The 25,762-nt window shown below is 39.2% G+C and overlaps 3 protein-coding genes across 6 annotated transcripts in view; 1 reads left to right on the top strand and 2 right to left on the bottom strand.

The window, feature by feature from the left end:
* Positions 1-236: 236 nt before the first annotated feature.
* The window catches only part of LOC308099123 (uncharacterized protein), a 27,992-nt gene continuing 2,466 nt past the window's right edge, over positions 237-25,762 (bottom strand). The window contains exons 4-5 of one of the 2 annotated variants that reach the window (XR_013934357.1): positions 24,722-25,230; positions 237-341 (exon numbers count right to left, since the gene is read on the bottom strand). Coding sequence is in view for 1 of the 2 variants with exons in the window: in XM_080447731.1 (XP_080303857.1) it covers positions 24,927-25,230 (304 nt within the window). In the remaining variant the exon portion in view is untranslated. Of the gene's footprint in view, positions 342-24,397; positions 25,231-25,762 lie in introns of those variants that run through there. The other variant, XM_080447731.1, reaches the window with a different exon arrangement.
* Positions 1,630-10,269, bottom strand: LOC308099426 (P2X purinoceptor 5-like; the record flags this gene model as incomplete). Its single annotated transcript, XM_080448170.1, has 11 exons — positions 1,630-1,722; positions 1,909-1,974; positions 2,366-2,459; positions 3,561-3,694; positions 4,113-4,254; positions 5,355-5,435; positions 5,639-5,732; positions 6,410-6,485; positions 8,578-8,649; positions 9,093-9,243; positions 10,145-10,269. The coding sequence occupies 11 exons, from the start codon at positions 10,267-10,269 to the stop codon at positions 1,630-1,632; spliced, it is 1,128 nt and encodes a 375-aa protein (XP_080304296.1).
* On the top strand, positions 18,601-24,203 carry LOC308098840 (immunoglobulin lambda-1 light chain-like). 3 transcript variants are annotated; one of them, XM_080447301.1, is made up of 4 exons: positions 18,601-18,662; positions 18,757-19,078; positions 22,425-22,462; positions 23,658-24,203. In XM_080447301.1, the coding sequence occupies exons 1-4, from the start codon at positions 18,623-18,625 to the stop codon at positions 23,984-23,986; spliced, it is 729 nt and encodes a 242-aa protein (XP_080303427.1). In that variant the 5' UTR covers positions 18,601-18,622; the 3' UTR covers positions 23,987-24,203. The 3 variants fall into 3 exon arrangements, 2 of the variants coding, with proteins under 2 accessions (XP_080303427.1, XP_080303426.1); XM_080447300.1 differs by lacking the exons at positions 18,601-18,662; positions 18,757-19,078 and adding exons at positions 20,822-20,898; positions 21,170-21,501 and having other exon boundaries at positions 22,432-22,462; XR_013934315.1 differs by lacking the exons at positions 18,601-18,662; positions 18,757-19,078 and adding an exon at positions 21,413-21,666 and having other exon boundaries at positions 21,785-22,462; positions 23,658-23,776.

Genomic DNA, 25,762 nt, shown 5'->3' with positions numbered 1-25,762 from the left:
TGAATAAACACATTACATGATACAAGTAGCCTACCAGTCAACAGTTACAATGTAGAATTTAGCTACTGTATGTCTTAGAAAATTTTATCTTTATCATTGTTTATTTGGATCTAATGGAATTGAGGTATAGTAGTTCACAATCATGAATAGTCTTGTGCAATTCAAAATGTCACAATTGTCTCTACCGCATGTAACAAGAGATACATTGAGAAATGCTGCCACTTTGTGGTAAAAAGTGTACCTTGCACAAGCAAAATTTAAACATGTTTGGATTTGATTTGGACAAATAAACATTTCAAATAAAGTGAATAAAAATGTCTTATAATTTCATAATTTTAAACCTTCTAAACGTCTATAATTTGTATATAATTATAATTATCTTCATATGAACTCAAACTCTAGTTTATAGAAAATAATTCTACATCCTTAATGTCTCACTTCCATCACATTACTACTTTATATTCATATTTCCACATTATTTACATTCAAAGTCAAAATGTTTTCATTTTGCAAACTTATACATTCAAGGTTATTATTGCTCATGACAATGACAGATTGTTACAGTCTAAGGGTAACAGGATAGCATAGGTGGGCACTAGCGACATCTGGCCCCTTGGTGTAAAATGGGCTATTTTGTCCAAAATGTAAAAAAAAACTTTTCTTCTTTAAACGGTCTTAAGTAAAGTATACATGATTAGAACATGTTTAACATTTGACAATTAAAGTCTAATATTTCAACAATTGCTACAAAACCTGTATATCCATTCATTTTGTGGCATAAACAAGAAGATGAAGAATAACATTAAGTCTGATAATGATGTACCGTGCATGTTCACATCATGTATGCTTAAACGTTACTTAAATATTTTTCAAATATATATATATTTTTTTAAACATTTTTTTTAAACAAAATAGCCAATTTTACATCAAGGTGCCCAGATGTCCATAGTGCCCACCTATCCTGGATCCATCCTATGGTCTCTGTGGAACTCTCCTCCCCATCTGTCCTCCTGGACCATTGCCTCTGGCTGGAGCCAGCGTTGCCATGTCCACTTATTACAAGTGACTTTGGGCTTCTTTTTCTGTAAAGTTGCTTGTAAAAATTGGTAGTTGCGGGTTGCGGTGTATACTTGCTTATTTAGACTTGCTTCCAAAAATAAAACAATGGTTCTCAAATGTTTTCATGAAAATGTTTTTTGCCACAGGGAGCATTTGTGCTGTTAGAATGTTTCAAAAAAAATATTCAAAAATAGTCCAAATATTCCACATTGTATTGCAAGAGTTTTTGAAAATACCAGATCTACTAGATCTACACTTTATCGTAAATATCCAAATAAAAAAATAAAAGTGGTCATGTGGCCTAGTTGCTTCTTTTGGGCTTGTTTTCATAGACCTGGTTGCTTATTTCTCTCACAAAACCTGGCAACACTGCTCTGTGCCCGTAGTGGTGATCTCAGGAATACCTGGGGCGGGGTCTGCCGCCAAATGCACATTGATCTGGGGGTCCTTGACATGAATATGGTGGCAAAACTGGTGGCGCTATAATAGGGCAATGTTAAAAGGGTGGCATTTGTTCCTCAACATAGTGCGAATGGTTATGCAAAGTTTCACCGCAATCGGACTCTGCTTTCATGATTCATGAGTCGTCTCAAATTTGCTTTCCCGATAAAAAGAGCTTTTCTTCATCAGATAGAGAAGGACCATGTCACAGATGAATACTCCCTGTTGAAAATTTAAATTGTACAAATTGAGGCATGTAATATGGAGCAAATATAGAAAATAAAGGTAAAATTTGTGTTGTTTAGAATATTCATCATGGCACCATAGATTGTATAACATTATACCCCAAAACTATGGATTTGTCTTTTTTAAGTTCTTAGCAAAGTGTTCAAAATGAGTTACACTTACAGCACCCATCAACGCCAGTCCTGAGCCTATATTGATGAATGTTGGGATTATATTGAACTTGCCAGCCTAAGAAAGTACAAGTAAGATGGTTTAAAAAGACACACGCACGCGCACACACACACACACACACACACACACACACACACACACACACACACACACACACACACACACACACACACACACACACACACACACACACACACACACACACACACACACACACTCTCTCTCTCACACACACACACACACACACACACACACACACACACACACACACACACACACACACACACACACACACACACACACACACACACACACACACACACACAAAAAGCCTGGGTTGCCATCATCCAAAAAATAATCTCCATATCCATGAATAAACTAAAAGTTGTTACACGTTTTTTGAAGATTTCAATTGACAAGTTTCTGTCAGGGGTTGTATTTTCCATACCTTTCCATGTACCATGATGTCGAAGCGCACACCGTAGACTTTGAATAAGGTTCGGTAGCTCTCCCCTGTAGCATTTTTGTAATAGCGAGCGTATCTGTTAAAATTACAGCATATTAGTGTTATATTTATGCAATATTTATGTCCATACAGTATTTAACTTTATATTTCTCGACAATATGTTAGAGAAATATGACATAACATCTGGGGTTGCTCAAGGGAGGTCCCATGTGTCTTTGCTGTTTTCACTATGCTTCTAAAAGGTGATGTCATTAGAGAACATAATTCCATAGCTTCCATAACCACACACCACACACACACACACACACACACACACACACACACACACACACACACACACACACACACACACACACACACACACACACACACACACACACACACACACACACACACACACACACACACACACACACACACACACACACACACATTATCTAAATTCTCCATCTCTATTCGGCCTCGTGGAAAGGAAGCAAATAAGACAAATTAAGTGCTTTGCGTTAAAAGAAGAAAAACTTGAAAAGAAAACATATAAACATAAAATGATTAAGTGAAGCACATAATCAACCTGTAATGTAAATACAAATTAAATAAAATGTGTTAAAATGGTGAGAAGTGGTGCTATAGAAAGGCTACATTAAAAATATATGTTTTAATTGATTTCTACAGAGCCTGCTTCTCTAATCTCTTTAGGTAAAGGTGTTCCATAATCTGGGAGCATCTCGTCAGGGTTATGCATTTAGCATGCCCCAGAAACAAATTTAAAACAACCCAGTTCTAACCCATTGGCAGCTTTATAAACAAGTAGAGGGACTTTAAAGGTGATATTTTCTGGTTTAAAAAAAGTTGATTGTTAAACATTAATCAGACAGATTAAAGAGCTGGAGAGACAGGGAGACTCCTGTTACTGAATAAACAAACACTAGTATACAGGATCCAATTTCACTTTTATCCTGTATCCTGTATGAGTTATTTCTCCTGATTGAATGAAATTGGTATCCAGACCTGAAAATTAATGTTCTGTTTATTAAAGAACTGCAGAGACGGGGAGACCTTTGTTACTGAACAAACAGAATATCTATATTTAACACTTACTTTAACAAGAAAATATCACTTATACTGCCTTTACAACTGATTCTGGAAGAGACAGGGAGCCAGTGTAGTGACGAATCACCTGAAGTTAAAACCTGACGTTATGGAGTTGTTGGAGGAGGTGTCCAGACGGGTGAAGTGATAACGTGGATGACAATGAGAATATCCCTTGTCAAGGTCACAATTCCACTCTATTAGAATGGCAATTGACCCTCCCTTGAAAAAAAGAGAGCATAGTTTACAAGCAATCAATCATTAAAATGTGAATAAATACCACATACTGCATATTCAAAGCTAGTGCTATGAACAATTTCTAGCATCCTAACTCAAATCACGTTTTGGCCTATACAGTTCAACAGTTATATGCCAAAACGTGAATCTGCCTGTTACAGCTCCACCATGAGGCTGATTTGAAAAATGTAGGGTGGCATTTCTTCCTTGGCCTAGTGGGGATGTGCGCACAAAGTTTCACGGAAATCGGAGGCTTTTAAAACACTCATCTTTTAATTATTATCATTACAAACTAATAAAATAACCCTTGTTGTAAACCGGTCCAAAGTTGTCCTTTAACACCAATAAATGTTAAATACTGAGACAAATAAAACAAAAAACGATACAAATCTGTAAAACTAACTGAAGTGGCCATGTCCTGGAAGTTGTGTCCGGCTCGGCTGGTAATGTCTCCCAGGCGAAAGACGGGGCAGTAGGGATGCAAGTCCTCATCATACAGACATCTCTGCAGATAAGATTCATTAGTTGTGTCCCTGACATTGGACCTGAGATTTGAACAACAAAATTTGCATTTGTACAGTATATATGTCACAGTACGTTTGGAGAACCAGTACGATTGAAGACAGAGCGCTCGTTTTTAGGCACGGGGCTCCTTCGGGGCGAGGCGGGGCTTTTCGAGACAGGGTTTATTAGCGAGGCTCGCGAGGAGGAGAAGGAGGACGGCGCTGCGAGGCGGGGGGTTATTACGCGAGGCTCGCGAGGAAGAGGAGCCTCCTCCTCCTCCTCCTCCTCGCGTAATAAACCGTCCCGTCCTCTCCTTCTCTCCTTCTCCTCCTCCTCCGAGGAGGAGAAGGAGAGCGCGGAGAGGCGGGGCTTTGATGCGCCGACGGAGACCTGTCTTTTGTTGTTCCCCCCCACATAGCAACCAGGAAGCTACGCTAGGGGAACCATAATATCTATGAGGGGAACGCTGAACACGCGTTCACACGCACGGCGCGCCGACTTAGTGGAGCTTGAGGCCGAGGAAGCGCGCCCTCGCGCCTCCAGGCGCGAGTGCCCGCGCTGACCGGCCGATGCTCCACTAGTCGACTCAGCGCCGTTTGATTTGTAAACCGATAGGGACAGAATAGTTCTTTTCATGGATCACTGTGTGTGTGTGTGTGTGTGTGTGTGTGTGTGTGTGTGTGTGTGTGTGTGTGTGTGTGTGTGTGTGTGTGTGTGTGTGTGTGTGTGTGTGTGTGTGTGTGTGTGTGTGTGTGTGTGTGTGTGTGTGTGTGTCAGGGAGAAAGTAAAACAAAAGCCAGAACACAATAAAAGTATCTAAACAGTCCTGCTTTCAATAAACCAAAAAAAACATGAGCGCGTGCGCGTGTGTGTGCGCGTGCGTGTGTGTGTGACTGTGTGTGTGTGTGTGTGTGTGTGTGTGTGTGTGTGGCCATATATGTTTGTGCACAAGCCTGGCTTGTGGCTCCCTCTAGTGCTGGGTGGGTGGTAAAAACGAGCACGCTTTCTTCAATCGTACTGGTTCTCCAATCATACTGTAACATATATATACACTGCGTAGTGGTGGTAACACATTGCATAATGGTGGAAGGTATTTAGTACAACTTTTAAAGGAATGCAGCCTTTGTTTCAAATTACTTACTTTGAAAAGGCAAATGTGGGGAAATGAATGAAGTTTTTGATGTAGATGGTGAAGTTTTCTGCCTTTGTCAACAGAGCTCCTCTGTAAAAGAGTATAGGGTTTGTTATTCCATTACAGAAGCTACAAATGTGTGTGGATTACTTATGTCTTATTTTTTATTGTAATAGCAAATGAAGGACACAAACAATTTGACGGTTTGCACTCAAGAAGGTGTCTGAAATGTATATTATAAAGTAAACCTTTGCAATAGAAACGTGTTTCTGTGTACTAGTGCTGTTCCTTACTGTGTTTTGACATCGTCAACAGGACACCAGCCATATATTTCACAGGTACCAGTGGGGTTTTCATCCTTTTTCAAACACCGACCAGTCATAACTCCTTCAGAGAGCATCATAAAAATGTATTAATCCATGGGAGATTTAATTTAAATGGAGAGTCTGTCTGATATCAATGTACAAAGTACAGAGGTGGACAAAGATAAATTGGTTCAAATAAAACCTCTGTGTTAAGCAGCCTCCCAACTGTTCCCTTTTATCCTCACTGTCAGTATTTCTGGTTTAACTTATTAGTATTGTTTATAGAACATTGAACCAATTAGTCTTTCAATAATACCAAGCCAAGCTATCCATTCAACACTAAAACACAATCACCAGAAATCCACCCCCCCAAGAACTATGTTAACTGTACATATTTTTCTTTTTGATTACAATTCGATTACATTATGTTTTTGCATAGTATTGTATATTTGCCTGTCACTAAATTTTTCTTTTAGCATTGTATTTTTATTAAACTGTACTTTCTGTGCTTTTTTTTGCAAACTATTAATAAAGTATTCAATCAGTCCAAAATGTTGAATCACTCAAATAGATAAGTTACATACAGTGGCCGAACACAGTATTGTGGGTCGTCTTTAGATCCCATATTCTGAGAGTACATTGAGCCCTCATTGGCTAAAAAAACCAATGAGGAAAAAGTCAAGACTAGCTGAAGTGTATCTATAGACCAGGTCTGCAACCTGGTAAAAAAAAAGTAAACATCACTGGAGTACACCCCACCATGTCCAGCCATGACAGTCTCTCCCTCCTCACAGTCCTCGTTGCCTCGACAGTGGCCATCCAACACCCCGGGACTCTGCAGACAAACATAACACAATATAGCTGCAGTTCAGTAAACTGACTTATAAGCAGAGCTTCATTGGGTGCTGTGGGTAATGTGGGTGGCAGGCACCCATGACCAACAATCTAGTCAAGTCAACCCCCTTGAATGTAGTTTGTTTGTCAAATAATACAAGTACTGCTATGTTGAATAAATATGCAGATGAAAAAAAAAAGAAAATTCTTGAAAGCAAGGACCTTCATGCAGTTTTAACATAATTCAGCACTATGTGTTTCAAGTTTCAATTTAACTATGTGTGACCCTTCACTCACTTTATCAAAGTCAGTATGGCCCTCTGGAAATAAATGCTGCCCACCACTGGTCTAGATCATGCCCTTAAGCTTATCTGCAATGTTAGACCATACTTTAACGTTTTTTTTAGATATACTATCTAAAAAAGCCCTTTGGTCAAATGTTAAGGTATGAGGAGGTTTCCACCTCGTAGCCACCATCTTCTTCGATGCTGTTTACTGAAGTAAATGTAAAGAGAAAAAAAAAAACAAAGTCAAAAATCTGTAAAATAAATAAATAAATCAACTATAACTGGGAGGAAGGGGGAAAGGGAAGGGGGGAAAAGAATGGCGAATGGCTATATTGCAACAGTAGAAAACGCCAAAGTATGATAGAAACGGTTGGGTGGAGCCCCTGATTGTATATTTAAGCTGCTCAAGTTTAAGATGTGACATAACATCCTCCACCCAGCGTTTGTGGGATGGCGGTGTCGCTTTTTTCCAACTGAACAATATTAGTCGTCTAGCAAGTAAAGAGGAAAATGCTATAGCTTCAGCTTGGTGAGTCGGTATTGGTATACTCCCTGTGGGAGAACACCGAACAATGCAGTCAATGGACTGGGGTCTATAATTGAGTTCACTTGACCTCTCACGTACGCTTTCATGGTCTCCCACAGTGAAGAATAGCTTATGTCAGGAGATACATTGGTTTCGAGGAACAGATCTAAATGGGTGTTTATAAAATCAACAAACTTTTCATCTGCCAGTAATCTTGGATTGAGGCGCCATGTACGCTGGGGGAGTGTATTTTCTGGGAAGCAAAGCTTCAAAATAACCGGGCTGTGGTCGGATATAACAATGCTATCATATTCTACGTGTTTGATTATGGGCAATCATTTTGTATCAATTAGGAAGTAGTCAATTCTGGTATACGTTTGGTGCACAGGGGAGAAGTAAGAAAATTGCTTGGTCGTTGGGTGTTTACATCTCCAGGGATCAACTAGAAAATGTGCTCCTCGGAGCACAAGTCTCCGCCAGCAGACCCGTGCTATTTTAATAGAACGGGTCGTCTTGGTAGAATGCGCGTGGTTTTTGGTGTTCTGAAGGGGCGACTGAATATGTAGTGTCTGCATCTAAAAAAATTTCTTCTTGAAGCAATGTGTCATATGGGAGTCGTAATTGACTGGTTTGTTCAAATGCTTGTCTGTCTTACTCTTCTTCATCTTCATTGTCTTGAACAGTTTCAGCAGTTGATTGGTGTGTTTGATCTATGTCAGTTTTCTCTAGTGCTACATAATGTATTTGATCAAGGTGGCCAATTGTTACAGTATTAAGACTTCGGCCTTGTTGTGGGATCAATTCAACTCTATAGTCCTCTTCTGTGTTACTGTTGTAGATGAGTATGCTTTCTTAGCTTTGGCCTTCTGCGCCTTTGCTTGACCAATGTTAGGTGTTCTCTAGGGACACACACACGCACCGACGGGTGATTTGTACTGGAAGGTACTGTTCCAATCAAGACTGATTGATCCTGTCTTACCTCACTTCAAAAAACATAAATGGATTTTTGAAGTGACACACCTATTTATAGGATTTTATTTCGTCATGCGTCTCGCTAGCCAATCAAAAGCATTGGTGACAACATATTGTCACGTGTCACGTGAAGTTTGACCAATGTTAGCTTGGCTAGGGGGGAGGGGAACACACAGCGGGACGAAGCGAAAACATACTCTCCGCCTCCGGCGGAGCCAATCACTCCGTACGTCTGAAGAAATGTGAGGACAGTACAACTGTTTTGCAACTCAAGTACTAACAATACAATAGTAATAAAATGCCCTTACCTCAGCACAGAGACCCTGCTTTTGATTTGGGGTCTCTATAAAATTGGTGACAATGAACAAAACAGATTCCCCCTGTAGAAAAAAACACTGCATTTTATTGTCCCATTAGTCTTTAAGATAATATGTAGGCTTTTATGTAATAGTCAGAGCTTGACAGGAATAGCCTACAGGCATTATAGCCTCAAGTATGTCCCTGATTGACATACAATAAATACATGAATAAATAAATACATAAATTAGGCTACATGGTAAATTAGGTGACTGAATCGCAAATACAGTGACCTTTTCAGATTCAGAGCTGTGGACAATGTGGAGTAGCGTAAACAGTTCACATTTGTTACTGTTATTATTATTGTATAACAGTAGTTGTATAATTGTTCGTTGTTATTATAATGATAATAATTATTATAATAATAATAATAATAACAATAATAATAATAATAATACAAATGTATTGTTATGATGATGATGATGATGATGATGATGATGATGATTATTACTATCATTATTATTACCTGTGGTGGGATGGCATAGTCCTCTGGACCCCACACCAGCAGGCCAGACCCAGTAGTGTTTGTGACCGAAACTCCCTTCAGTTTGGTTATAATAGAGCTCTGGACGGCCTCGTCTACGTCCTGGTAACCTTTCTTGATCACAAAAACCCACCTGCATGAGGAAAGGAAACTTTAAAACAGTGTTTCTCAACCAGGATCTTCTGACAAGGACTGTGTGGCCGGCTTGAATATACAGTAGACCCAAAACAGAATGTGTTGATTTATTACTCAAAAGCAAAACTAAATCTAATAATGTCAACAGAACCGTACGTGTGGTTTTAATGTGTTGATGAATGTGCAATTCATCTCTTAAGATATTAAGGGCCCTGTAAAGGGCCAGACTGACTAAAGCTACTAATATGGGATATAAGACTAGGCAAGGGGCATTCCCCCGCAAAAGTTGCTATTCTGGGACACAGTAGAAATACTATGTAACAAGTAAAAGTCAGGAATTCTAAATCTACTTGAGTAAAAGTACAAAAGTATTGGCATCAAAATGTACTTAAAGTACCAAAAGTAGAAAGTACTCATTATGCAGAATGTCCCATTTCAAATGTATAAAAATATATTGAAAATAGCAGATCTACAAGCTCACATTGCGTCGCATCACAATGTGTTAACGCATTGTGAGCTTGTAGATGGGCTATTTTCAAATGGCCAAAATGTATATAGGGCTGAACTGGGTAATGTATGTTTTGTAATAATAATCATAACTAGTAACTAAAGTTTTCAAATAATTGTAGTGGAGTAAAAGTATAATATTTGCCTCTGAGATGTAATGGAGTAGGCTAGAAGTAAAAGTACAGAAAATTGGAAATATTCCAGTAAAGTAAAAAGAAATACCTAAGAATTTTACTTAAGTACAGTACTTGAATAAATGTACTTAGTTACTTTACACCACTGGCTGCAACACCCTTCTCAATTTCAGCATGATATGCATCAGCCTGATGCTTAAGTGCACAATAAGCCAACAACAATAAAATAAAATAAAAAAGATGATATTGATCTCTCACCCAATAATGTAACCGATAATGAACAATTGCAGGAATCTAAACAAGATTCCAACTGCCTTGTTTTTGGCAATAATATATTTTGCTGTCTTGTAGTCAAACAACGAAAGGCCATCTTTCCAGGCCATCTTGATGATAGTAGTAGTGATTTCAGATAATATGTGGATATTAGGAATTCGGACACCCAGCAGGCTGATCTAACACAGTCGCCGACCGCAGATCAGTGTCTGTCAGCACATAGAGGAAACAATGATGACCGCAGCTAGAATTACCAGTCAAACAGATAACAGATCAATCCTTCAGTAGATTCCACAAGTGTAAAACCAATAGCCTGTAGCGTATTCACATCCTTTCGCAAAATATCCACCAGCTTCACATAATCCACTAGGTGTGACTCGGCTGAGCACAGTAGCCTGGCTAATGACTACTCTGTGTTGGAACTTAAAAGACAGGTCCATTGGCCTGATGCCTATATATAAGGCATCGTCTTGTTATTTTTACTTTTACTTTTATTTTACTTTACTTGACAGTTGACAGTTACAGTATGACAGTCATAAACCGATACCAGAGCAAAGTCTGCCTGTCTGCCCACACACACACACACACACACACACACACACACACACACACACACACACACACACACACACACACACACACACACACACACACACACACACACACACACTCTCTCTCTCTCTCTCTCACACACACTCACACACACACACACACACACACACACACACACACACACACACACACACACACACACACACACACACACACACACACACACACACACACACACACACACACACACACACACACACACACACACACACACACACACACACACTATTGCAATGATAAACCATTTACCTTTATTGCAATTATATTGCATTCAGTTTGGCGGTGTGACTCTGCTCATGTGATATTACAGATGACCTGCGCAAGCATGAGATCTGAAATCACACCCCTACCCAGAGCAGAGCATAAGATACAGTTATTACATGAACATAACATTGAATCTTCAATGCATAATTAAACTACCACATATCATAGTACAATCCATAGAACCACAGTACAATCCACAGAATCATCCTATTAACAATATGAACAAAATGCCACTGGGAGGAGGAGGCCAGGGAGGTGGAGGGAATTTGAAAACTGACTGCTGTAGGCTACAACCAGCTGAGACAGCGAAGCACATAGAATGAACATTATACAACAGGTAGTTCCGACCAAGCAATCTGATTGGCTGAAATAGCTTTCTAGCCGTGCTTCAAACCAGCATCATAGCACGGGCCTAATCACATTAATAAATCACTCCGCACTGCAGTCCGCACCTGATTAGACCATATAGTGCACAGCTGTGCTGTGAAGTCACGCTGTCCCACGGTAGGAAAACAAACAGACAGTAGCCTGCATAGCCTGACCCACCGCCGCCACCGGAGAACAAACAGCTTTGCAAAATGGACTATGTTGTTAATTTTGACTTATTTGGTGGACTTACGGTTGATCAATGGTTAGAAGGTTATAAATATCCTCCTGTGTTAAAGTAAAATTACTCCCATTTCGTTAACAGTCCAGTGTATGTTATACTTATCGTACGAAGGTATCGCACGGCACGGCGAAAATAGCCGATCTACAAGTTCACAACACGTCGCCACCGCGACGCGTTGTCAGCTTGTAGATCAGTTATTTTGGCCACGTGACACGGTCGTACGACGGAGCATATAGCCCACTGGAATTCATTCCACTGCGCACTTGATAGCTCGGCTGTGTTGATGAGACGGTGCCTCAAACTCAAAGCGCTGCTACAGGGACTATTTAATGTCTCAGTGAAAAACTCTTCTCTTTACAGGGAAACGGATAATAGCAAAACATTTTTATTATGAATTGCTCCACAATATGAATACATTTGGATGTGTTTTGTTGGTAACTGTTGTATAATCGCAATATTACACTCGAGGGTGTGCTTTACCTTACATTATTGTCACTTCTGTGATGCGGACGCGGAACTCGGCTGCGCCTCGTTCCTGACCGCATCACAGGCGTGCCAATAATGACGGTAAAGCACACCCTCTCGTGTAATATTGCTTAAGTGAACAGAGACTGCTTAAATGAACCGCCTGAGATGCACTGTGGGTATGAGAGCGTGTGTGAGTTAGCTTGTAGCGAATGAGAATGAAGGGAGGTTGAACGTGGAGAGACAGACTGATTCTTTGGTGTATGTAATTAACTTGTTAGCAAATGAATGGGGGGGGGGGGGGTCCGGGGAGTGAGCTAGAATATAAACCTCCTGCCTTCTGTGCCTACATGAACTATCGCTACTCTGAATTTCATTTAGACACTTCAGCTCAGGACTAACCATTTACCATTTATTGCAATGATAAACCATTTACCATTTATTGCAATGACATTGCATTCAATTTGGCGGAGTGACTCTGCTCATGTGATGTTGCAATGGGACAGCTCTGTTAATGAGAACGTATCACAGTGTCAACGTAATCATTGTGTATATTCCTGCACTATACCTGCACCCAGTGATCTTGGTACATAGAAATTGATCTAGTGAAGATTCTGACTTTCAAATGTACATATTTTTTGTTTAGATTGTATTGCTGTATTGTTGTATTGTGCTTTCTGCTTTATTGGCATTTTCTCATGCCAATAAAGCCCTTTGAATTGAATTGAATTGTCAACGTATCATTTACACCATGACAAAAACCTCTTCACCAAACACTTCTGCTTTTTGGGGTTCTTTCTGACTATCAGATCTGAGTCACTGTGCCTGTCTGCCTATACACACACACGCACGCACGCACGCACGCACGCATGCACGCACGCACGCACGCACGCACGCACGCACACACACACACACACACACACACACACACACACACACACACACACACACACACACACACACCATTTATTGCAATGATAAACCATTTAACATTTATTGCAATGATAAACCATTTAACATTTATTGCAATGATATTGCATTCAATTTGGCCGTGTGACTCTGCTCATGTGATCACAGCTCTGTTAATGTATCACAGTGATTTACACCATGACAAAAACCTCCTCACCAAACACTTATGCTTTTTGGGGTTCTTCTGACAATCAGATCTGAGTCACTGTAAAGTTTACGCCCTGTCACTTCCCTTTAGGTTCAATTAAAGATATACAATTTTAATCAAAATCAATAAACATGGAACTCAACGCATTGTGTTTTGTAATAAATATTATATTAAACATTAGATTGTTCAATGACAACATCCATCCATATCCATCATTTAGTATAGTATATCCTTATATCTTTTAAACCAGTCTAGAGCTGATGTATAATTCTATAACCAGGCAATGAGAGGCATTAAATTGCATACATTTAGTACTGTAATTTTCAGTTAAGCAAATCTTCTTTTTCTGGTAAAAACATTTCTGATATATGTTTCTCTTACTAAGTCTTCATACTACAATGTGGATGTGGATGAACAATCCACCTGTTCTCTACAATGCTTGCATCATCTCTTATTAGTTGACTTTTCCTGACCACTGAATTCTGGCAGACTTCTATTATCTCAAAGTATGCCTCTATTCCATTACATTTTCAACATCCACTAAATTAGAATGAACTTGTACTTAGGCAATCAGCACCATAACATATTTAAACTAGAAAAAGTGTTCCTCGGAGCACAGGTCTCCACCAGGTCAGGCACTGGCGCTGGAATAGGCCAATGTGAAAAGGGTGCCATTTCTTCTTAGGCCTTGCACGGCAATCGGACACTGCATTCATGATTTGAGGCATTTTGTTCAAAAAATGTGTTTTGCTAAATTAGACCTGCTGGTGGCGCCATAACAGGCCAATGTTAAAAGGGTGGCATTTGTTCCTCAACATAGTGTGAATGTGCGTGCAAAGTTTTACCGCAATCGGACGCTGCGATCATGATTTGCAGCATTTTGTTTAAAAGAAGCCACTACTGTAAACTTTAGATGTCAATCTTAGCCAATCAGGATGGAATATGAAAAATCAAACACATACGTCTTGATCACATGACTATAGAGATCATGTGTACCAATTTGCGTGTAATTTGGATAAAAAAATATGTTTTACATAAGTCGGCCTCCTGGTGGTGCTACAAAAGGCAGATGTAAACTAGAAAAAGTGCTCCTCGGAGCACAGGTCTCCGCCAGGTCAGGTAGGCTATTGTGGCCTCCTGGTGGCGCTATAATAGGCCAACGTGAAAAGGGTGCCATTTCTTCTTAGGCCTTGCACGACAATTGGACACTGACTGCATTCATGATTTGAGGCATTTTGTTAAAAACATGTGTTTCGCTAAATTAGACCTGTTGGTGGCGCTATAACAGGCCAATGTTAAAAGGGTGGCATTTGTTCCTCAACATAGTGTGAATGTGCTTGCAAAGTTTGAGCGCATTTGGACGGTGCGTTCATGATTTGGGGAATTTTGTTCAAAACAAGCCAATAATGCAAACTTTAGATGTCAATCTTAGCCAATCAGTATGGAATATGAAAAATCAAACACATCCGTCGTGATCACATTGACTATAGAGATCATGTGTACTGAAATTTGGATAACATTGGAAGGAGTAGTATAAAAAGATTTGTTTTACATAAGTCGGCCTCCTGGTGGCGCTATAAAAGGCAGATGTGAAAAATGCAGGGCAAAGGTTTTTCCTTGACCTCTAGGGAGTGTGCATACAAAGTTTTACACAGATCGGTGCAATTATAGGTAAAAACACGAATTGGCCTGTTATAGCGCCACCATGAGGCTGATTTGAAAAAAATCAAATGGTAGTTCTTCCTCTGCCTAATGGGAATGTGCGTGCAAGATTTCACGGAAATGGCATGCTGTGTTCATGATTTGAGGCATTTTGTTCAAAACGGAGCACCCATTTTTAGCCAATCAGGATGGAATATGAGAAATCTGAAAGAGCAGTTTTGTTTAATGACTAGAGATACTGTGTACCGATTTGTGGGATTTTTGGACAAAATCTGTAGGAACACTGTCAAAAAATATGTTTTGCACAAATCGGCCTCCTGGTGGCGCTATAAAAGGTCAATGTGAAAAATTTGGGGCAGAGGTTCTGCTGTGGCATCCAGGGAGTTTGTGTGCTCAGTTTCGCTGCGATCTAGCCAACGATACCGTAGATTAGCTCCACAGACAGAATGACACACACACACACACACACACACACACACACACACACACACACACACGGACGGACGGACGGACGGACGGACGGACGGACGGACGGACGGGGGGCAAAACATACTCTCGCCATGCCTTTTGGCCTAGTGGAGACAAAAATCGTTAAAGACTTGAAGTGTTATTCACACTGGGAATCATCTGTACCATCATCACTGCTCTAACATGTAATGTTATGTAAACCTGGGTAAGATATTATTAATTTGATGGTTCATTGGCAACATCCATCCATTTCCATCTCATTCAGTATAGTATTTGTCTGCCAGAAACCTTTAGTCTCATGTGTTTTTCTCTGTATGTTGATAGATGTTGAAGGAGTGACAGTGTTGAACCAGAGGCCTGCTGTCCACACCCTTCCTACAGGACAAGAGGTCATTATGGACTGGAACTATGGACGATATGATGGACATGATGTCTGCTGGTAGAAACATGTTCCTGCTGCTGATCCTTAGTAAGTTATGAAACAGAAAGAGCCAGGAGACCCTTCTGTGTATAATTTGTACTGTATCTGTACACCCTGTCATCACCCTGTCAATTAATGTATTAAAAAAAAGAGTAACAGAGCAAGAGGGTATTAGTAATGAAAAAGTTGCTTTAATGAGGTCATAATTGTGATTGTTGTGAACATTTAATTTATTTGTCTTGAGTTACAAATTTCTTGTCTAATTCTCTAGACTGATATTTTATTCCTAATATCTTTTCGCTTCCACCTGAATGAGAAACAAGTGGAAATTCATTAGATTTGTATAGATATTATATCAGCATGACAAGAGAGAAAAAAGAAGAAACATTCAAAGGTGATACTGTTGATACTTCATAGCCTGCACTTGGTGTGCAAATGCACACCAGAGGGCAACATTGGACAAGTGTGACTGTGAAAATTTCACTTGCACAGATGTCTGGAATGACTTGGAAATATCTGTGACCAGACCAACCAGATAAAACAACTATGAAGTGTACATGACTTTACCCACACCCCTCTCTTCCCACCCAGGATGCACCTGTCTGGCTTCCTCTCCAGAGCGAATCGGCACTGTTCCTCTCCTTATTTATAAGTCCATGTAAATGAAGAGGTTAACTCTCTGCTCTCAGTACTAGGAGGAACTGAGCCTGGATGGAGACACATCTGCAGATAGATTTCAATTGAAACGGGCCCCCAACCTTAAAAAAAAAAAAAAAAATCGCATCCCAGTCCGGGGCAAGAATTTCATGCAAGAAAAGAAAGGATGCAGATCTGATTAAATCAGGGCTCAGCTCAAGTGAATCATATGAGTGAGTTGTTTTAGCTGTCTGTCCATGGTGGAAGTGCAGATAGCCTAATTAATTTAGTTCGAAAATGCATCATTATGGATTGTGGAAGCAAACCAACTTCAGTCCACAAATTATTTTTGGGCGGTGAAACCGCCCCTATATGTGAGGTTTGGACATCGACATTCGCTGAACTGTGATTGGCCACCATTGTACCCCCCCCACCCGTTGCACCCCCCCAACCCTGCGCTGTGATTGGCCACCATTGTACCCCCCCTAACCCTGCACCGTGATTGGCCAATCACAGTCTATTCAGAACTGTGATTGGCTAATGAAACATGACACATGTGCATAGCCCTATAAATAGGACTATGCGCTTAAAAAAAACACATTTATGTTTTTTTTTTAAGTTAGGGGTGTACAATGGTTGGTCCACAATATTACTTTTCTTTAAGTGAACTTCCATCACTGTGATGACCACTGTGACCACACCGCCCACTTCACACTGGGTGTGATTTTTAATAAAAAAAAATAAAAAATTGCGGGGGGGCCCATATGAGCTCTTGAAACGAGCCCCCAGATCATTAAGGCCGCCCCTGATAAAAGGGAAAAACAGCGCTGAATCTGTTCTTGAGAGATTAGTCTAACCCTAACCCCTAATTAGCACTGTCTCTAACTACCCCCAAGAGACAAGGGGCAGTAGCATGCCACTTGGACACAGGCCTGGGTCTGATCAGCCTCGGTCGGGTCGACTGGACTGAGGAGGAGGGTGTCTGTTGCAAGACCCGAAACACCCAGTAACTCTAGGTAACAACACTGATGATGTGTTCAAGTGTGTGCATCAGCTGATGTTTCATTAACAAAAAGGAAATAATTTTAATCTAATAACAGAGATTGCCCTAAGCACAGTGCGTACCTCCGTCAACACAATGCTATTGTCAAGATATGCCACTTCCACCGAGACATGCGTGATTATGTAGTTTTGACCTTGTTGTTGATTGTGACCTTGACCTTTGACCTTTTTTAACACAAAAGTTAATCACCTCTTTGTGGCAGTTTATTGATCCTTTTAATCTGTTAAACAAACAGAATAAGATGAAAACGCTGCCCCTGTTGAAATCTGTTAATGGAGGTCATATTAAATGAAAACAATGTTAACTCTTTGACTGCGGACGACGCGATAACGCGTCAAGTGCTACTTTGTCCAGTTGGCCGTCGACGCGCTCGACGCGCTGGACGCGCGTTCATTGTTTAATCTCTGATTGCGCTATGCTGCTTAATATTCAATGTTATTCTCGACTTCCACTTACTTCACGGACATCTGCATCCGGTTTCATGACCTGGATTCCGTTTCCGGTTTTTGATTCTTTTCCCCAGTCATTTTCGTCCAAAATAGGTAAATAAACGGTCTTTCACACGGTATGACGGACAAACGGACAGTTTCTCTTCTATAATCTATGGTCTGGGTGACGATCAGTCATCGCCGTCGTGTATCACGACGGCATTTTGGCGATCAAAACAATCTGGGACGACGTCACTTCCGTTTTCATGTTTTTCCCTGTCTAATCTATCAAGAAGGCTGAGAGAGACCCAACGACCTGATCAAGCAGTCATGTGCTGCACTCTAGTGGCGGATTTGTGCTGGGTCTTTACATTATGTCCCCTTAAATTATTTTCATGAGAAAAATTCAAAATATAAAAATAAAAAAACACGAAAATTGCTGGCACTGGGGGAGTACTTTATGAAAATACTCTGGCAGTCAAAGAGTTAAAACACTTTTAAGCTGAATATTAAGGTAAAACTGTCGACATCCTTGAGCAGAGTAAAGAAATTCCATACAGTAAGTCATGTACCAAAGACTATATCTGTGTAAATGTTTAAACTCCTCCTCCGTTCCCTATAGTGTTCTTATAAGCTCCTACAGTCTCTCCTCTCCATTCCAACACTGTTCATCCCTCAGCTGAACAATTAGGGACGTTCACACCACACTGTGACAACATGCTGGCAACTCTCTGCACTCTCATCACTGTTGTAGCATGTAAGAAGACTGACTTACTGTATACTTTGACTTCATGTTGGATTCATCATCTTGTCTATTTCTCTTGGCTTCATGCTCTCTTGTTGTTTCCCAGGTGTGAGTGGTGTGACTGTGGTGACACAGAAGCCTCCTGTTGTGACAGTGAGGAGAGGAGAGACGGCCACCATGGATTGTAACCTGGGGACTGTTGCTGGCAGCGCATGTCGCTGGTATAAACAGGTTCCAGGTGGAGTTCCTCAGTACATGTTACAATGGCACCATAGCTATAGTTCTGTAAAATATGGTTCTGGTTTCTCCTCTCCTAAATTCACATCTAATCATCAGTCTACATCAGATTATCGTTTGATCATCAACAATGTGGATGAGTCAGACTCAGCAGTTTATTATTGTAAGACATGGGACAGCTCTGTTAATGAGTACGTAATCTCTCAAGAACAGTTTCTGCACTGCGTTGGAATCTGTCGGGGAGGTTCGTCATAACGTGTGCGCATTCAGATCAGGAAGCAGGCCGCGCTTTACCCAATCAAATGTAGTGGGCGGGATTCACGTGTCCGTCGATCTTTCCCCCTCGAAACAAACCCAAACTAATTTAACAATAGCGTCCGCGGAACAGACAAAACCACGGAAAGATATTCACATTTTAACTTACTCTTTCATCATAGAAACAAGTGGGCTTATAACCAAAACGATCCATGTTCTCTGGGAGAAGTGGTGTTAGTGTTCCGTGTAGAAATATTGTTAGTGCGAATGAAAACATAGTGGCACCCACCGGAAGTGAAAGCTGAAGGCAGACCTAAACCCCGGTTTCCTTGCGCACTGGTGTTACGTTTTCTTCCGCCCAGAGCCAACAGACATAGAACAAACAGCAGAGGGCGCTGTTTTTCATTTTCAGTTGGCGATGGGTTCCCAGATTGATGAGTACGTAACACAGTGATTTACACCATGACAAAAACCTCCTCACTAAACACTTCTGCTTTTTGGGGTTCTGACAATCAGATCGAGTCATTATAAAGTTTACGCTCTGTCACTTCCCTTTAGGTTCAATTAAAGACATACAATTTTAATTTAATAAATAAACATGGAGCTCAACAAATTGTGTTCTGTAATGAAGAAAATATTAAACATTAGATTGTTCAATGGCAACATCATCCATGTCCATCTCATTCAGTAGGCTATATTAGTAATCATTTTGTCTTTTGAACAAGTCTAGAGTTGATGTATATTCTATGTACATAACCAGGCAATGAGAGGCGTTATTTAATTCCATACATTAAGTGCAATTTACAGTTAAGCAAATTTACATTTTTATGGTAAACATCTCTGATATAACTTTATCTCACCAAGTCTCCATACAAACAATGTTGAGCCTGTTCTCTACCATGTATAAAACAGCATCATCTCTTATTAGTTGACTTTTCCTGACCACGTACTGTATCTGAATTATAGCAGACTTCTATTATCTCTTTGATCAAAGTATGCATCTATTCCATTACATTTTCAACATCCACTAAATTCTAATTAACTTATACTTAACTAAGGCAATCAGTACTATAACATATTTTAAAAAACATTAAAGACTTGAAAAGCCAAAAGACTGTTTATTTGCACATGAATATTAATCAAATAAAGATTATCAGTGCCTTAAGTTACTGTGATATCTCTACTTACTGCTTCTCATCTTTCTTTTCTTCCAGCATCAACATGATGACTTTGTTACCCGAACATAATGAAAACAATACAAAGTGCTGATTAGTTTACAGTTCCTGTATAATCAAACAATTTCAGAGAATACTAGTTTTATCTAGCAGTGACATGATTAACCTACAGTAGGTCACCAAAGAAAATGTTGCCATTGTATGTTTCTGGAAGTCACAGACAAGTCTGATATACATAGTATTTAGAAATATTAATATGCATTTAATGTGTTCTTCTTTCTTTGTCCAGAAACATAAATATTCAATATATCAGTGGTTGGCAAAAAGGTACAATGACAACATTTTACATTTACAGATTGATATGACATAATCTTATTACATAAATTATATTCCTATAGACTGACCTGTGGACTGATTGGCTGAAATAACGACCAACCCCTTTCTTCCCTCCTGGAGCTCATATAAGTTCATATGAGTTCAAACTCTCACACTTGCCTCATTATCTTGGAAAGTGAAGTCTTTCTCTTTACATTCTGACAACATGCTGGGAATCATCTGCACCCTCATCACTGCTCTAACATGTAAGAGTTACACTAGAAAATACTGTATATTCTATTGGAAATATTACATTCATTTTGAAATGTTTTAAAATATATCATCTAACATTTAAGAGTAATAGTAGAAAATACTGTATATTCTATTGGAAATATTACATTCATTTTGAAATGTTTTAAAATATATTATCTAACATTAAAGAGTAATAGTAGGAAAAGAAACATTGATGGAACCATTATGTGTTTTTTTTTTGTTTAAAAATGTTAAATTTTCCTTTTATGTATTTTACTTTTACAGATGTCAGTTGCCACAAACAAGTTACGCAGACTCCACCAGTACTGACTGTGAATGAACAACAGACTGCAGAATTTGGCTGTGATATCTCCAGAAATGATAAACAATATATTTCCTGGTATAAACAGATTCCAGGAGGAGCACCTCAGTATGTTTTAAGACTTTGGCACAGTCACAGGTCCCCTGATGAATATGGGTCTGGTTTCTCTTCTGACCGTTTCACATCTAACGCCCAATCTGATAAAGTTTATCGTTTGATTATTAATAATGTAGAGAAGTCAGACTCAGCAGTTTATTACTGTTGCACATGGGACACGTCTGCTAATGAGAACGTACACAGTGATTTACACCATGACAAAAACCTCCTCACTAAACACTTCTGCTTTTTGGGGTTCTGACAGTCAGATCGAGTTTAAAGTAATTTTAACGTTTACACTCTTGTCATTTTGCTTCAGTAAAACTCAAACCTAAATATGAAACTCAACACATTGTGTTCCTGGGTAAGATATTATTCATTTGATGGTTCAATGGCAACATCCATCCATGTCTCATTCAGTAAAGTAGTATTTGTCTGCCAGAAACCTTTAGTCTCATGTGATTTTCTGTTTATGTTGACAGATATTGAAGGAGTGACAGTGTTGAACCAGAAGTCTGCTGTCTACACACTTCCTACAGGACAAGAGGTCATTATGGACTGGAACGATGGAAGATATGATGGACATGATGTCTGCTGGTAGATACATGTTCCTGCTGCTGTTCCTCAGTAGGTTCCACAACTCTCTGTAGAGCAGGATTCTCCTCCACTTGCTTCAACTGTAAATCCATGTCAAATGTACATCAGTAAGTTAGGAAACAGAAAGAGCCAGGAGACGATGCTGTGTATTACTGTCAGATATTAGATCATTCTGCTGATGAAGTTTATCACAGTGATTCACTCAATGACAACAAATTCACTGAGGCTGTCACTCTCATGGATCTTGGGACTCCATCCAATCAACATCAAACTGATTAACCACCACCATCAGTGTGAAGATCTTGTTAACATCCAGGATGGATCAAGTGGATTTTAATCTTGTGGATTCAACACACATTCTACATGAAGTGGGATTTCAAACGTGGACCACAAACAGACATGATGTTAAAATGTCACAGTGTTGCAGGGTCATCAGATCAGTGTGAATAGGAAGCGTCAGTGCTGTTCCTCTATGCAGTGAGAGTGAGGAGGTTTTTGTACGGCCGTGTACACAAACTGAATCACTGTGGTATTCGGACAAGGAACCAAGCTGTTTGTGACTGGTGAGTACCCTGTTATCTACTTAAAATATGGGCTTCTTTTAGCTTTTTGGAATAGAATATTTTTTTCATATGATGATACAACTTTTGGATGTTTTCGATTTTGTCCTATTTTAGTATTATTTAGTGTGTTGTACGTTTATGTACTACACAAACACACTGATCAAAATGGTTTCACTTGGAATGACATCTGAATTAAGAATTAAATATTTTCTCAGTTAATTAATTAAAACAATTATAGATATTTGGTTACCTTACATGAAAATGCAGAATATTCGGTTACATGGTATCACCATCGTTTTTTTCTTTAATTATACTTAATCATATTTTATATATTCTGCTTGTACAAATAATGATATTCTTTTCTTTTTCTTTCTTTTCATGAAATTGTACCCTTTTATAGTATTTAAACAGAGGTGGAGGACAATATGAGATTATGCTATTTTATAGTTTGTTTTGCTTTGACATTAAAAACTCTCCCTCAGAGACGTTACTTAGCACTATGAGCCCTATTTTGTATGGCATCTTATTCCTTATGAATAATCATATTAGGCATTTTTTATTATTTTGAAAAACATTTTAAAATAGTGAAAATTGCCCATCTACAGCGACACATTGTGAGCTTGTAGATCGGCTATTTTCACTATTTTAGCAGTTTAAGTTTAGTCACAAGGCACAAGATGCCGTGCAAAATAGGGCTCTGTGTATTTTTTAACATTAATCATATCTCATTGGCTTTACAATGAAATTATACTTTTTTTTGCTGCTGTAAAGTCTTATTTTCACTTGATAGTCGTTGCATTTCACTGCCTGAAGAAGACCAATTAGTTGAAGGTCTTATGTATATATTTTGTGCATCCTCCAATAAATGTTTTACATGCATTTAGCACTTTACATTCTTTCATGTTTTCCCCTATAATCATTACCATTGCAGACTAATCAATAAAATCGTTTACTTTTTGTCAAAGCAAATAGTTTTTGATGATTTGTGATTATTTCTAAATAGTTTGATGTGGGACTTCTTTTAAACACTTTGTAATTCTCTACATCTCCACTCCAAGTTTATTTTAAATGTTATCTTAATTTTAATAAAGGCAAATATGAATCGATCTTGCACTGTATATTGTGTGATGTAACTCGTCTTATGTGCGCTGTATAAGTGTTGAATTAATACTTTTTTTCTTTCCATCTTTGTCAGACTCTACCCTCCCTCCTCCAGTGGTGACCATCTATCCTCCATCCAGAGATGAGCTTCAGTCCAACAAAGCCACTCTGGTGTGTGTGGCCAGCAACATGTCTATGGGCTTTGCAGAGGTTAGCTGGACAGTAAATGGAAACGCAGTGAACACTGGAGTCTCAACCAGCACTGCTGTTCAGCAACCAGACAACACTTTCCAAATCAGCAGTTCTCTGGACATGGAGACATCTGACTGGGACAAAGATAAAGTCTACACATGTAAGGTGTCTGTGGGCTCCAACGCTTCTGAAAAAATTATCAAGAAGTCAGCCTGTGACACTGAAGAATAGCACAACAATACATTCTCTCTCTATTTTGCTTCCTTTTGCTATCTGTGCATTACAAGTTTCAACAAAACAGATTTTTGTGTAATATTTCTTTTACAAAATATGTACAATAATTGGATACAATTTGATTCTCAGCTTCTATAGTGCATTACATTTAAGTTAAAATTTTATTATTTTGCTATGAGCAGTATTGTTTGGCCATTATTTCAATAAAAAGCATTTCAAGTCAAAAGGTGTTCACTGTTTAGTACTGTATATTGTCCTTTGATAGGCCTACTTTAGAAACATCAGACAGTGTAGAATGTCAGGTGAAGCAGTTATATTTGGGTTACTTTAAGCTGCACACAAAGCTATTCACAATTACTGAATAAACATTACATGATACAACTACTGTACCAGTCAACAATTACAATGTAGAAAACTAAACTATTAGGTGTAGTTTTCCAAGACACAAAATTCTATCAACTTTAAATATATATATATTTACAATGTGTGTTTTATCTTTATCATTGTTTATTGGGTAAATCTAATGTAATGAAGGTATTATATATTTCACAATCATGAATACTCTCAATTATCTCTACCTTCACAAGAGATACATTGAGAAATGCTGCCACTCTGTGGTAAAAAGTGTCTTTGCACAAGCAGCCCGAATTAAACATGTTTGGATTTGACTTGCACAAATAAACATTTCAAATAAAGTGAATAAAAATCTCTTAAAATGTCATAATTTTAAACCATCTAAATGTCTCAAATAATTATCTTCATATGAGCTCAAACTCTAGTTTATAGAAAATAATATTACATCCTTAATGTCTCACTTCTATGCCATTATACTAATTTCCACATTATTTACACTCAAAGTCAAAATCTCTTCATTTTGCAAATGTATACATTCAGGTTATTATTGTTCACTTGACAATGACAGATTGTTACAGTCCTATCATGGTCTCTGTGGAACTCTCCTCCCTCTTGTCCTGGTGAGCATCTGTCCTCCTGGGCCATTGCCTCTGGCTGGAGCCCTCCTCTGTGCCCGTAGTGGTGATCTCAGGGCTACCGGGGGGGGAAACCTCTCTGTGGATCGCTGAGGGGCTGCTAATGCAGGACGTGGGGGGAGTTTACCGGCCTGGAGGTCGTCTACAAATGCTTCCACTCTGTCAAATTTGTTGGTGAGAGTACCAAGCTCATCCTTCAGAGAGTTGAACTGCCTGTAGAGATCACTCAGTGCGTCTGACAGAGGCGGAATTCTGAACACAGAGAGACAAAACAGGTGAGAACATCGTAAGGCCGTTGCATACTCCACTCTTTTAGGGCCGAAATTAAATCGGGTCGGGGACCCTTCCCGAACCAATTTAGTTTTGTCTCTAAAAGTGTAGGCCTACTATGAATCGGCCTTTAGAAAGAAGACACTGCAGAACTCTGGTATAGCTAATGTCCAGAGGGAGTGTTTATCTGAAATGGTACCCTCTATAAAACAACAGTTAGATGCGGGAAGTAGGCTAATACATGATGTAAACTGCTTTTGGTATTATTTGTAGTTTTTTAAGCTTCCAACAAATTCATGCACACTATGACCATTCAATTTGTCTACCTATACACACCTTGCACCAATAGATGGTGCTGCAGCTTCTAAGTTGTTTGTTATAGTATCTACGTATAATAACAATCTACGTATAATAACAATCTACGTATAATAACAGTATGATAAGGTTGGCAAGGAATATCACTTCAAATACTAGCCATGCTTTGTATGGAGAATATAGGTTGCTGCCTTCAGGA

The sequence above is a fragment of the Gymnoscopelus braueri genome (genome assembly GCF_963280865.1).
Source record: "Gymnoscopelus braueri genome assembly, chromosome: 13".
Lineage (NCBI taxonomy): Eukaryota > Metazoa > Chordata > Actinopteri > Myctophiformes > Myctophidae > Gymnoscopelus > Gymnoscopelus braueri.
Note: the sequence above shows the minus strand (reverse complement) of the source record. Positions and strands in the feature narration are given on the sequence as shown.

Bases quoted from the DNA above. Each gene is read 5' to 3' on its own strand.
- LOC308098840 (XM_080447300.1), top strand. From the start codon at position 20,859: ATGCTGGGAATCATCTGCACCCTCATCACTGCTCTAACAT. The intron at 20,899-21,169 runs GTAAGAGTTACA...TTACTTTTACAG, and splicing joins CCTCATCACTGCTCTAACAT to ATGTCAGTTGCCACAAACAA. The intron at 21,502-22,431 runs CACAGTGATTTA...ATCACTGTGGTA, and splicing joins CGTCTGCTAATGAGAACGTA to TTCGGACAAGGAACCAAGCT.